General features: G+C 33.1%; 1 protein-coding gene across 1 annotated transcript; it reads left to right on the forward strand.

Moving 5' to 3' along the window:
• Nucleotides 1–3,958: 3,958 nt before the first annotated feature.
• On the forward strand, nucleotides 3,959–6,119 carry LOC145088198 (heavy metal-associated isoprenylated plant protein 6-like). The gene is made up of 5 exons (XM_079026441.1): nucleotides 3,959–4,112; nucleotides 4,209–4,365; nucleotides 4,642–4,859; nucleotides 4,981–5,068; nucleotides 5,225–6,119. The coding sequence occupies exons 1-5, from the start codon at nucleotides 4,104–4,106 to the stop codon at nucleotides 5,812–5,814; spliced, it is 1,062 nt and encodes a 353-aa protein (XP_078882567.1). The 5' UTR covers nucleotides 3,959–4,103; the 3' UTR covers nucleotides 5,815–6,119.
• The last annotated feature ends 9,638 nt before the right edge of the window (nucleotides 6,120–15,757 follow it).

A 15,757-nucleotide genomic window follows, 5' to 3' on the forward strand; every position in this document is an offset into this window, starting at 1 on the left:
TCAAATTTAGTGTAGCTCTGAAAATGTTCAACTGGCTCTCCATCTTGAATTATATTACCATCATCAACCGACATCATTAGTTTTGCCTCATCATTCACGGATTCATCAACATCAACAATAAGGTCGGAGTGAACAACAACCTTACCTTTATACCTATAATCACCCGTATGTATAGGGTCATTGTAAGAAGGAAAATGGTTGGTTGTCATAGGTAATAAATTACAAATTTGGTTACTTCTAGCATCGGAAGAACCATTTCAAGAATGATTTTCCCCGGGAAATCGATTAGTACCACTTTCTATAACATTATTAACAACAAACAATTTTACTATGTTGGGAGACATAGTAGTAGGAAAACTAAGAAAATATCTAACATCACTTTCGTCAAGAATCTGCATAATTATATTTGATCTAGGACATTGAAAAGATAGGCGAATTTGATTAGAGTGTAACATGGGCGTGGAAGCAACCAACGTAACTAACCCAATGAATTTGATATCATTGCTTATATCTACAACAAAACATGTGTAATCCGGAGCAAGATATTGCATCTATCCGTCGATACGCTGCCATTGCCCTCCATTAGAAACTAGAACTCGGAAAAAAAAACTCATATACGTATCCATTCCGGAATGTTTATGGAAAGTACCGAACACACAAATATATTAAAAACACAAATGTATTGCATATTCAGAAGAAAAGCATAGAAAAACCCTAATTCTAGTTGTCCGGAACACCACTCCAGAATGTACGGCCGTTCCGGACTTCAGTCTGGAATACACTTTTTTAGTCCGGAAGGTACGGCGTGTCAGATTCCGGACCTCATCCCCACCAACCGGCACCCACTTTGAAACAAGATCATAAATATTCTGAAATATCGTATTCAGGATCACATCTCCAGAACAAAACTTTGTGCTCCGGAATATGGTATTCTGAATCAAGTGGTCATTTTTTCAAAAAATGTGGGTTATTTTTATTAAAATGGTTGTTTATAAGGGTTAGATTACCCAATTTCTTTATTTATAATATTTTAATTATGGTTGATGTATACAACAAGTTGTTCTCCATAAACAATAAATTATGTTTTAAAATATTGTGTTGTAAAATTTTATAAAACATAAAATATTATCTATTAAAAAAAATGTTATACACATACCACTTCCATTTAAATAACGGTTTTATATATAACTTCTCTAGAATGAAATCCACAATTAGAGGCTTTGATGGTTAACTTAGTCAAATACTCGTTTTAATGTATAACTTTGCTTTTGAAAACCTACAATATTAAATGCGATTAATTTTCTTTTATAAGAAGCTAGATTTTTTTTTCTTTTTTTTTTGAACCGGCAAATATATTAAGAAGCTGGATGATGATGATGAAGTTACAATATAGGGTTTTCACATAAGAATTCATGTGTTTTAATTGAGAATGTGTTCAATTAATGCAATCAATTAATAAGTCACAATATAGGGTTTTCACAATAGAATCATGTATGTTACGGTATAAGTTTTCAAGCATACCAACGGTTACACACAAGATAACCGCACATTTCTTCATACTCACCAAACTTTGAAACAAAGTACTTATTATAAAAGTGATTAGTCATTAAAGAATACTTGGATATTAGACAATGAATTTATTTTCTTAGAATAGGAAGTTAAAATATACTTGAGATTAAAACCGATGTCTTCTTTTTTAGAAACATTTTGTTATACATTTTATTAATGAAGTAGGCTAACCAACTTGTGGATATTAGACAATGTATTGATTAAAAAATAAAGAATTAAAGCATTAGGGAATTGATTAAATATTCAAATTGAATAATTTACAAATATGTATATAAAGGTCTTTTGCCTCACGGTTAGGAGTAATTCTTTCAATTGAAAAGTCGTGGGTGAATGTCTCTTTGAAGACATAAATTGTAATTTAAAAGTAGATTAGTTTATCGTTCTAAAAGGTATATATACATACGATCGTGTATGGATATTGACATATTTAGTTAATTACTTACCCTTTTTGATGTCGTACATTTGAACAATACGTTATGATCTTTAGCTCCTTTTTCTTTTACACTTTGAGTCATACCAATTCAAATATTGGCATACAACGATGGGTTCAAGTCGAGGGCAGACAGATGGATGAAGTTTGGCGGCTGCAAATTATTTCTTATTTTTACAAATTATAAACCAATAAAAGAAAAGGGATTAAAAAACAAGAAAAACGTTAGAATAAAGTTTTACATGGACCAAAAAACAATACCGTAACAAAAATTTTAAATTTAATTATATTTGTAAAAAAAAACATTTCAGACTAAATATAATTATGTTATATGATATACTGTTAAGAAACAGTTTACTTATTTCCATGGTCAAACTCACTACCAGAAACATGGGTTTAGAGGCAGACGAATCGCTTGCTATTCTGTCGCTAAATGTTGTTTGCGATGGATCAATGACAAATACACTTCATAGGTAATTAAAACATAGCTAATGACTTGGCGAGAGTTTTAGCGACGGATCGGTTTTCCTTGTGACAAATTTAGCGATAGAATATCCATCGCCAAATGGTCACTCAATACAATTTGTCAGGACATTGGCGACAATTTATTAACAACATTCTGTCGCAAATTTCCTTGATCAATTTTTTTCCAGAGCTAATCCCTCGCAAACTTTAGACATGATTTTTTTTCATAGCTAATCCCTTGCAAAATTCATATATTAATTTTTTTTCCATTGCAAACTTTAGACATGATTTCTTTTCCATAGCTACTCCCTCGCAAAATGCATATATTAATTTCTTTTTCCGTCATTGATCTGTCGCAGACATGTAATATCATGTTTCTTTTATTATGATTCTTAAACAAAAAAATACTACAATCATCAAATTATTATACGGAAAAAAAAAACCATCAAGTAATATACAACCAAAAATTAAAACACCAAAACTATCAAAAGTTCACCAAAATATGATTCAAAAACATCAAATAAAAACATCCAAAAACAAAACTGTCAATCTCGACCACACTTTTTTGCGTTATGTTGCTCCTATGATGGTGCAATGTTGATATTGGACCAAATGACTCCCTAAGGGAGGATGAAGTCGTTTCCATTGAACCCACCGAACCCACTGAACCCACTGCCACATCAGCCTTTCTCTTTGATTTTTCTTTATATTTTCAAACCCACAACACACGGAAATCCTATCTTTCTCAACTCACTCAACCCACTTAATTAAAAAAATATACAAAATAATCAAGGTAAAATCTTAATTAGCAATAGAATTACCGCTGGTACCACTCTCTTCGGCGAGTTGTTTAATTGGTTTCACGAACTCACTTCATCCTCTCTCTCTACTTTCTCTCTCTCATTTTCTCTTGTACCATATGTTTTAAAACTTGTACCTTAGTTGTTTAGTATTTTTTTTAATTGAGTGGATTGAAAAATATAGGATTTCCGTGTGTTGTGGGTTCGGAAAAATTGTGAAAAATCAAAGAAAAAAGTTGTTGTGGCAGTGGATTCAGTGGGTTCGGTGGGTTCAATGGGAACAACTCCCTCCTTCCTAATAGATATCGACTTATTTATTGTTAGTTTCTTATTAGTTATTTTTTAATAATAATATAACGTTAAAAACAGTAGAAGAAAAAATATATATATACGCAAGACTTATAAAAACATACTGCGCCTACAATTTTAAATGACAGCAATTAATAGTAAATACATCCCACCGGTAGAAACCCGGCAGCCAAATCTACGGCGCCGTAGTATGAGGGCAATAAAGTCAATCAAACCTTCAATCGGGTCAAAGTTAAATTCGGGTTAGTCACGCATGACGCAAACCCACATTTTTCTGTCGGACAAACCACGATCTGTCAAATACTATCCACCCGTCTTCTCCCATCATACATCCAGCACCCATCATCACATACATAATCAACATCATACATATAACACACATACATACATGATACATCAAATACATAAATCAAAACCCATTTCGTTCTCCCTATAAATCCCCGCCTTTGCCTCCAATTCCAATCTTCAAACCGATTCCCAAATTTCCAATTCAACCCTTTTGTTTGTTCAAAAGTCATAATCATATTCCAATGGGTGAGGTTGGTGTTTGAAAAATATCAGCTTCAATTTCCTCCCTCGATCTAGCCGTTATCGTTAATCTAACTTTCGTTTCTTTCCTATTTTGTTAATTACAGAAAGATGATACAAAGAAGGAAGCTGGTGAGAAAAAGCCCGCCGACGCCGGCGGACCAAAAAAGTCCGACGGTGGCCCTCTAACCGTCGTTCTTAAACTTGACTTGCATTGCGATGGATGTGCCAAAAAAATCATAAAATCTATACGCCACTTCGAAGGTAGTAACAATAACAGATTTCCATAATTCAAAAACCGAATCATATGAGGGTTGAATTATAGAGACATAGTGTGTATAACTTTATATTGCTTGTTTATTCCGTCAAGCTATGAACGTGACGGAGTTGCCAATAGGGATTATTTTTTTAGTTTTAATAAATAAAAAAATTATAATTCCAACAAAAGGTTGAATGTATCTGTATGCAAATGGCGTACGTTAGACTCGAAACTACTGTTGGTGTAACTAACGACGGGAAATGAAAATTACGTGTTTGTAGGTGTGGAAAGTGTGAAGGCCGACACCCCTGGCAACAAACTAATGGTAACGGGGAAGGTGGATCCCACGCGCATCAAGGAACGAGTAGAGTACAAGACCAAGAAGAAGGTGGAGATCCTCTCTCCTCAGCCCAAAAAGGACGGCGGAGGTGGAGGTGATAAGAAGCCTGATGAAAAGCCACCGGAGAAAAAACCTGCCGATGACAAAAAACCAAAAGAGGTACTGAAATTAATTAATGAAATGCTGGGTTGTGAGTTTATTTCCATTAAATTAATAATTTTTTTTTTTATCAAATTTGTATTGTGTTTGATTTTTTTTTTGGGTGGTGGTTGATATGTAGCCTCAACCAAGCACGGTGGTTCTCAAGATTCCGCTCCACTGCGACGGATGCATACACAAAATCAAACGACAGATATCAAAGATCGATGGTAAGTGTTTAATATTCTACCAAATATTCCTCATAACACATAATAAATGAATAAATTAAGAAGCCATTTTTCTAAATAAAAAAGTTTGTTTGAGATGACGTATGGAATTATGGATTTGTTTAATCTGATCATATATATATTTGTCTTTTGTAACAGGTGTAGAATCAGTGACGCCAGATTCCGGCAAGGATATGGTCACAGTGAAAGGGACAATGAACGTGAAAGAACTCCTACCACATTTAAAGGAAAAACTTAAAAGGAAAATCGATATTGTCCCTCCTAAAAAGGAAGAAAAAGGAAGTACTGACGCAAAAGATGACAAGAAAGGAAAGGGAGAAGGTGGAGGTGGAGGTGATAAGAAAGAGAAGGAAGGTGGTGGTGGTGATACAAAGGCTAAAGGCGGTGACGGTGTTGCCAAGGCGGCAGTTGGTGGTGGGGGTGGTGAAGATAAGAAGAAGGGAATAGAGGTGGTCAACAGAATGGAATATTCCGGTCATAATCCTTACACATACACGATGCCATCGTATAACCAGAATTATTACAATCAGAATTATTATAATCAAGATTATGGTGTTTTAGCATCTTCTAGTCATGGCTATGTATCTCAAGGTTATAATTATGGACATGGAATGGAATATTCGCATCCACCGCCATTGCCGCCGCCGCCGATGTACCTTCACGATCCTCGAGTGGCAGATTCAGGGATGTTTAGTGACGAAAACCCGAATGCATGTTCTGTTATGTAAATAAATTTTAAATATAAATTAAAAAATGTAAAAAAATAGATAAACGGGATTGGTGAAAATGAGACATATAGATTATTATTATATCGTAAGGTTATAAAATAGAATTATAAAATTAGTTTTAGAAGGGTGGTTTAACGTTAGGTTTGTTTTATTATTTGACTTTGTTTATGATTAAGTATAAAATTGTGGTTAGATATTCAATTTTGTGATGAATAATGTATGTAACATTATCTACAAAAAATAATGAATGGTCCATATTATAAATTCTATGGTTGTAATCATGCCACACGGTTAATGTTTTTTAATTCATGAGTTCTATTTTACTATTTTTTTTATTAAGTTTGTTTTATATATGATGCAATTGGCTCTCTATATATTGTTTAAAATATGTTGATAATATAAAATGGATAAAGCTAAACCTAATAACATTTTAAATTCAATAATTACGTATGTACAATTTCGATCGACTTGTTAAGTTTTTGCTTGTGGTTTCCAAAAAACTAGAAAGATTTTTAAATGTATTCAAAAATGTTATTTTTGAAATTATTGTGATATAACTACTGTATTATGTAGATATATTATCCTACAACCGCCTAACGAATTACTAAAATGGCTCTTAATTTTCATAATCAAAACATTTTCAACATGCATAATTGTTAACTTCTTTTACCATAAAAAACATATTGGAGACGAACCTAACTTGTTTCGTTTGGTAATGTTTTGTCACTATAACTATAATATTAAATAGGGATATATACAATAAAGTCTCAATATTTTTCTCGATTTGACAAGAAAGTCCAAAACTTTATTTTTTTGACAGTAAAGTCCAAATTACCGGCAGTTTTTGACACTTTTACCCTTTTTTTCCCGGTTAGCCGGTAATTAGGATTTTTTTGCCAAAAAAAATAAAGTTTAGGATTTTCTTGTCAAATCGTCAATTAGGACTTTACTGTCAAAAAAATAAAGTTTAGGACTTTTTTGTCAAATCGTTGAAAATATTGGGACTTTAGTGTATATATAATTTTTTTGGTTAGAAATTTAATGGTATGATACTCTTTAAGCATAAGAGTTATTGAAACCTTCTCTAATCAGCTAGATCCTATTGAAATCCTTTACGTTTGCTTCTTGTTAAATCGTTTTTTTAATCTCAACGAAGCGACATTGAAAAAAATTGAGATAATCAAGAAAGAAAGAAAGAACCAGGGTTGTGTTGGCTTTTTGCAGTCTCAAAAATGGAGAAATTAGAAACCTAAAAAAACGAAATTGTCTTAGCTTTATACAAACACAAACAACACATGCCTAATCAAAAGGGTGTGAATGTGGAGAAGGGAAAGAAGGGCAATTTCGTTTTTTTCGGTTTCTTATTTCTCCATTTTTGAGACTGCAAAAAGCCACACAACCCTGCTTCTTTCTTTCTTTCTTGATTATCTCAATTTTTTTCAATGTCGGTTTGTTGAGATTAAAAAAACGATTTAACAAGAAGCAAACGTAAACGATTTCAATAGGATCTAGCTGATTAGAGAATGTTTCAATAACTCTTATGCTTAAAGAGTATCATACCATTAAATTTCTAACAAAAAAATTATATATTCACTAAAGTCTCAATATTTTGAACGATTTGACAAAAAAGTCCTAAAGTTTATTTTTTTGACAGTAAAGTCATAATTGACGATTTGACAAGAAAGTCCTAAACTTTATTTTGTTGACAAAAAAGTCCTAATTACCGGCTAACCGGGGAAAAAGGGTAAAAGTGTCAAAAACTGCCGGTAATTTGAGCTTTACTGTCAATAAAATAAATTTTAGGACTTTCTTGTCAAATCGATGAAAATATTGGGACTTTACTGTATATATCCCTATTAAATACTATAAACTTGTTAAATTTTCTTATTCTCTTTGACTATTGAGAATATTTAAGAAAATCACTTAATAGTCCTCTGATTGGCGAGATTTAAGAGATTTAAGATCAATAAGTAATTGAGTAACATAAAACAATCTTTTAAAATGTAATGAGATAATAATATATATACAGGGGCGGATCTAGGGGTGGTCCACGGTGGCACCGGTAACCCCTAACTTTTCCGGCCGCAGTGGAAAATTTTTCGAAATTTTTATTTTTTCTACTACCGTGCATCTCTAACTCTCCCGTATAATCCCTACTGTAAAATCCTACGTACACCCTTATATATATACAAGGTTTAATATATATTCCAAATATTATAATACTAGTTGTGAGACTCATCTTATTATATGGGTTAATTAAAAAAGAAAATGTTAAATATAAATATCTAAATATTTGAGAACTTTTGATTTAAAAAAATAAATAAATAATGAAGTATTAAAATTTAAGTACTTTTTAATCTTTTAAATTTAAACAAATAATTTAAATAAATAAACAAAAAACCTAATGAGCTTTAATTTGGAAATTTTGAATTAAAAGATAAGTCCATTAATAAAATTAATATTCATTTATTATTATATTAAAATATTATATAGAAACTAATAAAATAAGATAACCTATAAAATGATGTGGAAAAAAAATATTAATTAAAAATAACTACAAAACGATATTTGAAAATTTGAATAATAATGTGACCAAGGTTATAGAACTCGTTACTCGGTATCTGTTCGGCCGACTACCGAGTAGCGAGTACTCGAGAGTACTCAGATTTGGAAATTTGTGTAGAAATATTTTTAGAGAAATTATATATATCAAAATCATAAAATAAAATCATAAGTTGATTGAAATATATAACAAAATTGGATACATATGAACACACAAAAAATGAAAAACACATAATGATCTCACTTCGTGAATAATTACTGAAAATTTAATATATATATATATATATATAGTAATAATCACATGTGTGTGTGTTAAATAATAAATCATTAAGGCTATTATACATATTAATCACCGAGTTGACCGAATTTCATAACACTATTCAGTTTGTAAGGGGCTGATCGGGGAGTACTCGGAATTATGTAACTCGTCTCGGTAAGGGGGCGAATAGCGAGTACTCGGAGAAGTAATCGGCCAACTCGGCGAGTTTTACAACACTGAATGTGACATGTGACAAAAACTTTTCATTTATTATAGCAGATTTTATAGGAAATAGTACAACACGTGGCATGAGAATTAGAAATTGTGACCCTCCCGAATCATGAAAATATGCATTAAATTTCAGAAACGTGAATCACAAAAGAGTTTTTGTGGTATAGTTGAATAGGATTACATTCTTGACTTCCATTTTTCCATCCAAAAGTTTATCATTAATCGATAATGTTGCAAAAGTCTTATGTATTTCAATTAGGTTAATTAGATTAAAAAAATAGTAATTAGACCATCTTAACGTCTTAACGGTTCATGTCAATTTGTCCCAAGATTCACATAGGAAGTCAATCGCAGAACGCTAGCAATATTTTAGGTATTTCAAAGTTGTAATTTTTGTTTTTTGAAACGCCAAACTATCATACTCCTAATCAAATCCTAAACACCATCTATGTCTACTAGTGAGACATGAACTCATGACCTCTTATTTGAAAGAATCACTTCTTACCGCTAGGCTAAAAGACCTTTGGTTTCAAAGTTTTAATTGATGAACCTTTTATTTGATCTTTTATATATAATTTTATTCCCCCACCACTATGTTTTTATCACGCGTGTTAATTAGAATTTCAAAAACAAATAAATGTTAGACTTGATATCACCATCAATTAATTTTGTAAGGATATATAATGAAAATTTGGGTAGCAAATATTGTAGTGATAATTATCGTATGCCAATTATTTCGGATTTATTTCGAATTAACTGTATGTCATATCGAAAATATTTTTCTCTAAAAAAATTACATTACATATTTATATTTTGAAGTTTGGAAAAATGATGTCTTAAATCATATCTATTTATATATAAAAGTATTAATTATATAAAAAAAACATCATGACTTGTTATTTCTTCTAAAACTTAAGGTGTAACTTCGCCATGTATACATCATTTAAAATTTTGGCTACAACTGATAAAGTGATAATATACAATGCATTTTTATAATTAAAAGTTTTATGAATAGACATGGTGAGACTCATTTTTAAGTGGGACCATACATCTCATTTGTTACATATTAAAACCAAAATTCTATTTCTTGTGTCTCATTTGTTACATGTTTAAAGTTTTTGTTTTAAATGTAAAATTTTAATCTAAAACTTATTTTAAATAATTTCTAGTTTTTATATAGTTTTATGTTTCCAGAAACTTAGAGTATTTTTATCAAATATTTATATACAAATAAAATTTGTAATATTCATTTATTAGCTGCAAACTATTTTGGTCAATCATACCTTATATATCACCAAAATAGAGATGTCTCATTTCAAAATTGTTGGTAATTTTTATAAATAGATAACAAATTGAATCATTTTCATTTTAAATATGATAACCTGCACCATCTCGAATGGTTAATATGAACTTGTTCTAAGGTCAAAACATTAGACTATTAGAGTTGAAAAAAAAAAAACTAATATGATAAGTTAACCCAACACGAACATACAAACTTGACATTAAAAAAACGGTTTATTTTCAGAAATTTCAACTCATTTAATTAAACGAATTTGACATTACATGTCATGAAAACTAATGAGTTAAAGTTTAAGTAAAAAAAAAGAATCAACTCTAAAAATTAACAGGTAAAATTTAAGTAAAAATTTGAACTCTAAAACCAAAACCACATGTAAAAAAAAAGGTTAAGGTTGATCAATTTGGATGTGAAAGTTGCTTAACCTGTTAACCATCTAGGTTTAAATTTCCTTTTCAATATTTTTTTTCTTTTGATCTCATATTTTACGGTCTCATTTGTCATCTGATCACTCATCTAGGTTGGTCATTCCTTCTCGTGACCTCAATTCCCCACCTCCCAACACCAAGATTTTCTACTTAAATTTACATTGATTTTTGCCTCTTTACATCTACTCCTTGTACTCTTAGTTTTTCATTTTTTGTTTTCCTTTCCACCTCTTCAACTCCTCAACTTTCAACATGTTTAGTGTTTTAAATTGACACATCACAATATTTACGGGATACTACCCCACACTACTAGATTCTTATCACAACGTCAATCGTTTTACTATCTATTTTCTTAATAAAATGGTAATTTTGTTACTATCCTAATATATTTGTATCTTATACTTTTATTAAACTATCTCTAAATAAAATATTTTCATCATGTATGATGCATGTCAAATTAAACATTTTATTATAATAAAATGTTTAATTTGACATGTATCGGATACAAATATTGTTTATTAGTGTTATAATTGTCAAACATTATTTAATTTGATATTATCATAATAATAATAATAATAATAATAATAATAATAATAATATAATATCGAAAGCTTCATGTCTAATGTTTTATTAATGTTAGAGTTGATATCAATATTAAAGGAAGAGATAGCTTATAAGAATTTCCATTTGGACTACTAGTAACAACCTCATCTCTAGTGTAACATCCCAAAATTTTCAACAAATTTAAACATTTCAAAAGCGACCCATTTATTAATGAAAGTGTTTACAAACTATTATTTCCAAGACATTATTTAACATTAGAGTCTCCCAATATCCATTCAGTTGTAAAACCAAGGATGTGTACGGTCACACTTTCGTCTTGCCACGGTCCACTGAAGTACCTAAAACCATAAACCAAAACTGTAAGCACGAAGCTTAGTGATTTCCCCCAAATACCAGCGCACAACATATCACATATATCAATAATAACATATATTGGGTCCACATCTAAAGGACTGGATAACCCCTAGGCCCACAGTATAAGTATAGCTTGCCAACAGGCCCACAACATAAGCCCGACTTGTCCTTGGGCCCAAAACTTATGTCTGGCTTGCTTCCTAACCCAATCAGTCACCAGAATGGAATACCAATGTTAATCTCTTAGTACGAGTCTGGCATACCAACCAATCCTCGGCTCGTATCTAGTATGCTATTGAGCGCTCGGTATGAGTGTGGCATGCCCAACCCGACCCTTAGCTCATATCTAGCTACTGAGCCGTCAGTATGAGTCTGGCTTGCCCTACCCGGCCCTCAGCTCATATATGGAATGTTCCAAGGTTTGCTGGCTACAGCACAAAGCAGTACAATCTTAACCCAACACAATATCTAAACATATACAGATAATCATGCAAACAAAATTAAATGTAGTCCTACAGATCTACCAGACTAACATATCAAGAACTAGCATATATCAATGAATATCAACTAATGGGTCGGCATTGGTGCCTTTGACACACAAGTATAATGAGGAAAACTCACATTTCGATCTAATCAATAGTTGATGAGGTTCTGACTTCGAATCCCAGCTCCAACTGACACCTATCCCTCCAGGTGACCAATCACAATCAAAATACCCAAAATACCATTATGTCAAACTTGGTCAAAGTCAAACTGGTCAAAATCTATAAGTCACCTGAGTCAACCCAGCCGCGTCAACCCAACCGAGTTAGCTCAACCGAATTAACTCAAGGTGCGTATGCGGGGTGTACTCCAAAGATACGTTAGGCGTACAAGCAGCCTCACATGTTGACCACCAACGGGGTGGTTGACCTCGTACGCAGGGCATACTTCCAGAAGACTCAAAAACCGATAAGTGCTTAATGGCTTAAGCACTCACAACCATTTTTCAGATCCATCGCTAAAATACCCTCAAGAATCATAAAGTTTCCAACTTTATGACTTTGTATGGCCATTAAGAGCTTAACTCCACTTCTTAACCCATTAAGACCTTCTAAATGATGCATGGAGAAAAACCAACCACTTGAATTCTATTTTTATGACTCAAGACCCATACAAGGATCTGAAATAACAACTCAAAGGGGTCAAGATCATGATTTGTTCAAGAATCATCATTTTGGGACCAAAAAGAGACTTTAAATAGCAAAAACCTAGATCTTCAAGATATAGTGGAAAAGATGCAAGATTTATACCATTTGAGGTTAAAACCAAGCTAGAAATCCCAGATCTATAATTCACTCCACTTCAAGGTCTTCACATCAACTTTATCTTTCTTCAAAACAACACCAAACTCTCTTAAGGCTCACAAAATTAGTGTTTGCATGCTTTCTACGTACGCCATGCGTACAAAGTGTACACCCAGTGTACACACACGAACGCACGTCGTACTCGCCCCTTCTCAACCTTTACCAAAATGCCACTAAGGGACCATTTCCATTCTTTCATAACTTGAGGACCAAAAATGCAATACATCTCAATATAACGATCAAAAACCAGGTGTTACATCTAGAAGCTAATTTAAAAGGTTCGACTTGATAAGAATGGATGACAAGTTAAGCTTAACATAAGTTTACAAATACACACACACACACACAAGCACACACACACATACACACACATACATACTTACATATATATATATATATATACAATGTTTATAACCTGACTGGATTAGAAATATTAAAATATGTGCAAAGTTCAAAATAAATAACAAACAAAAGAATATAAATTTAAACATAGATTTGACAAATATATAAATATTGTTATAAAAAAGTTAATTGATACTTAAAGTTTCATTGATGACAACAATATTATAAAAATGAACAATATATGTAACATCCGGTTCCCAGATAAATCCCTTTAATTCTAAGTGTTTATATATGTTGCAAACGTGGCCATTATGTTGGGTGTACCTAGAGTACGCACGATGTACTCGAGTCAGGGGAAAACCCTAATTTTTGGGTTTTGGACCTTATAAAACCTCATTAACTCCCTTGAGGCTGACCTTATCCTCAGCCTACATCCCATAAGAATTTTTCCTCGAAACCCTAGCCCCTTTTAGAGAGTATCGAGCCTTTTGTGGGTTTTGATGTGATTTTGGTGCATCTTGAAGAAAGAAGAACCCTTTAGAGAAGCACTTATATATTTGAAGCTTGTAGATCCAGACCTTGCTCGCCTTGACCATTCTTCTAGAGGTATAAAGTCTCAACCTTGATGATTAATCTCTTTAATCTAGTTAGTTAGGGTTTAGGCATATTTTGGTCCATTGGGTTAATTCTTATGAGTATAAGTTACTCCAGAAGCTTAGGATAGTAGATCTTGATATCTTTGAGGTCCCCAATGCATAAAAATAGCATCTTGATGGATTTAGCTCCACCATGCATGAGTTGATGCTTAGTGAGTTCCCCTAAAGTACCTTCACAAAACATAACAAAAAATAGCATGCAAATATGAGACTTCAACCTGACGGGACCGCCTCGTAGGGCCTACAACCTATCTGGACTGCTCTATAGGCCTTCGACATGAATGGACCACCTCGCAGGGCGTACAGCCTATCCGGACCTCCCCAGGTATCTTGGCCTTCAGCACAAAGCAGGACCGTCTCAACCCAACCACAATATGTCGACTTATGTAACAGATAAACATAAACACAGAAACAACAAATACAGATAATCATACAAATCTACTAATCAGTCATATACTAGCATAACACCATCCTATAGCTAGGATACGTAACCTAATGGGTTGGTATTGGTGCCTTCAACCCACAAATGCAATGAGGAAAACTCACCTCTCAGTTTGAAGAAATAGTTACATAGATCACTACTATAATTGCTAACTCTACCAGCCACATAAACAATCAAAATCACTTAAGCTCAAACTACTAATCAAAATACCCAAAACACCCCTAAGTCAAACTTGAGTTAAAGTTAACGGTCAAAGTCAACCTACTGCTGACCGCCACAGTGTGGCCATCCATGGCCACGTTGTGCTCGCAATATGACGAAACATGCGTACTTGGCCCAAGCACCACGTTGTGGTGAGGTTCCACCGCGTTGTGGGTATCAGCCAGAAAGATGTAATTCCTTAAGCTGATATCCAACCCATTCCAGGAGTTCCCAAGCTCAAACTAGGTCCAAACTATAACCTAGATGGATGAACTTTCCAACTTTATCCTTTAAACCTTGCCAATAAGTCAAGATCCAAAGCCCTAATTTCTTAATGGAAGCATAAATCACATTCCACTACTTAAGCACTTAATCCTAGAGTTACTTATCCAAAGTTTCCAGAAGGGTTTCCACCACCTTTTGGACCATAAAAAGCATAGCTTTAGGGACATGCATGTCTAATGCATATCCTTTCCATTTTTAGGGCAAAACAAGGGCAAAAAGGGCCAACATTCCATGCATGGCCTCAAAACTCAAGTTTACTTCAAATCCAAAGAGTTAAATGCTCTAAATGGCCTGGAGATTCATAAAGTTGCAAGCTTTATGAGATCTCATCTTCTAAAACCCACCAAACATGAAGAAAAGTGGCCAAAATCCAAGATCTAACAACCCAACAAAGAAAAGATTGATTCTTGAACAGTCACCCAAGTCTAGAAGAGAAGATAGAAGGTGTGTTGCTTGCAAGATACTAATCCTCACCAAGGGTTTCCTTCTCCTTCAAAAATGCGAAAAAAAGTATGAAGAATGTGATGGGTTTTAAGCAATACAACAATCCGATGGTGCACATGCAAAACCCTAAAGCTTTGGATCTAGGTTTCTCTATTGTACATGAAAGATATCCAAAGCTTACAAACCCTAGATCTGGAATACAAAACTAAAAATAACAATTAAAACAAGTTTAGATGATTACCTTTCACAAGTAGCAAGAATCTCCAACTTCAAGAGCTTAGTATCACAAGTGTAATACCTCTAATGGCTTACAAACACCAAGGCAAGAAGATGATCTTGGAAAGAGAGAGAGAGAGAGAGAGAGAGAGAGAGAGTATGGATGCACAAAATTGGATCTAGGACTCTAGGGTTCTTCTGGTTGCCGGTTTTGGATGCCCTAGGGGTCCTTAAATAGCCGAGCTGCTAGGGTTTCAGTCAAAACTCTAATTGGATAGCTTAGGCCCTAAGCAGTACTATGGAACATTCTGGAATG

This window comes from Lactuca serriola, chromosome 2 (genome assembly GCF_051521515.1).
Source record: "Lactuca serriola cultivar US96UC23 chromosome 2, Lser_US96UC23_V15, whole genome shotgun sequence".
Lineage (NCBI taxonomy): Eukaryota > Viridiplantae > Streptophyta > Magnoliopsida > Asterales > Asteraceae > Lactuca > Lactuca serriola.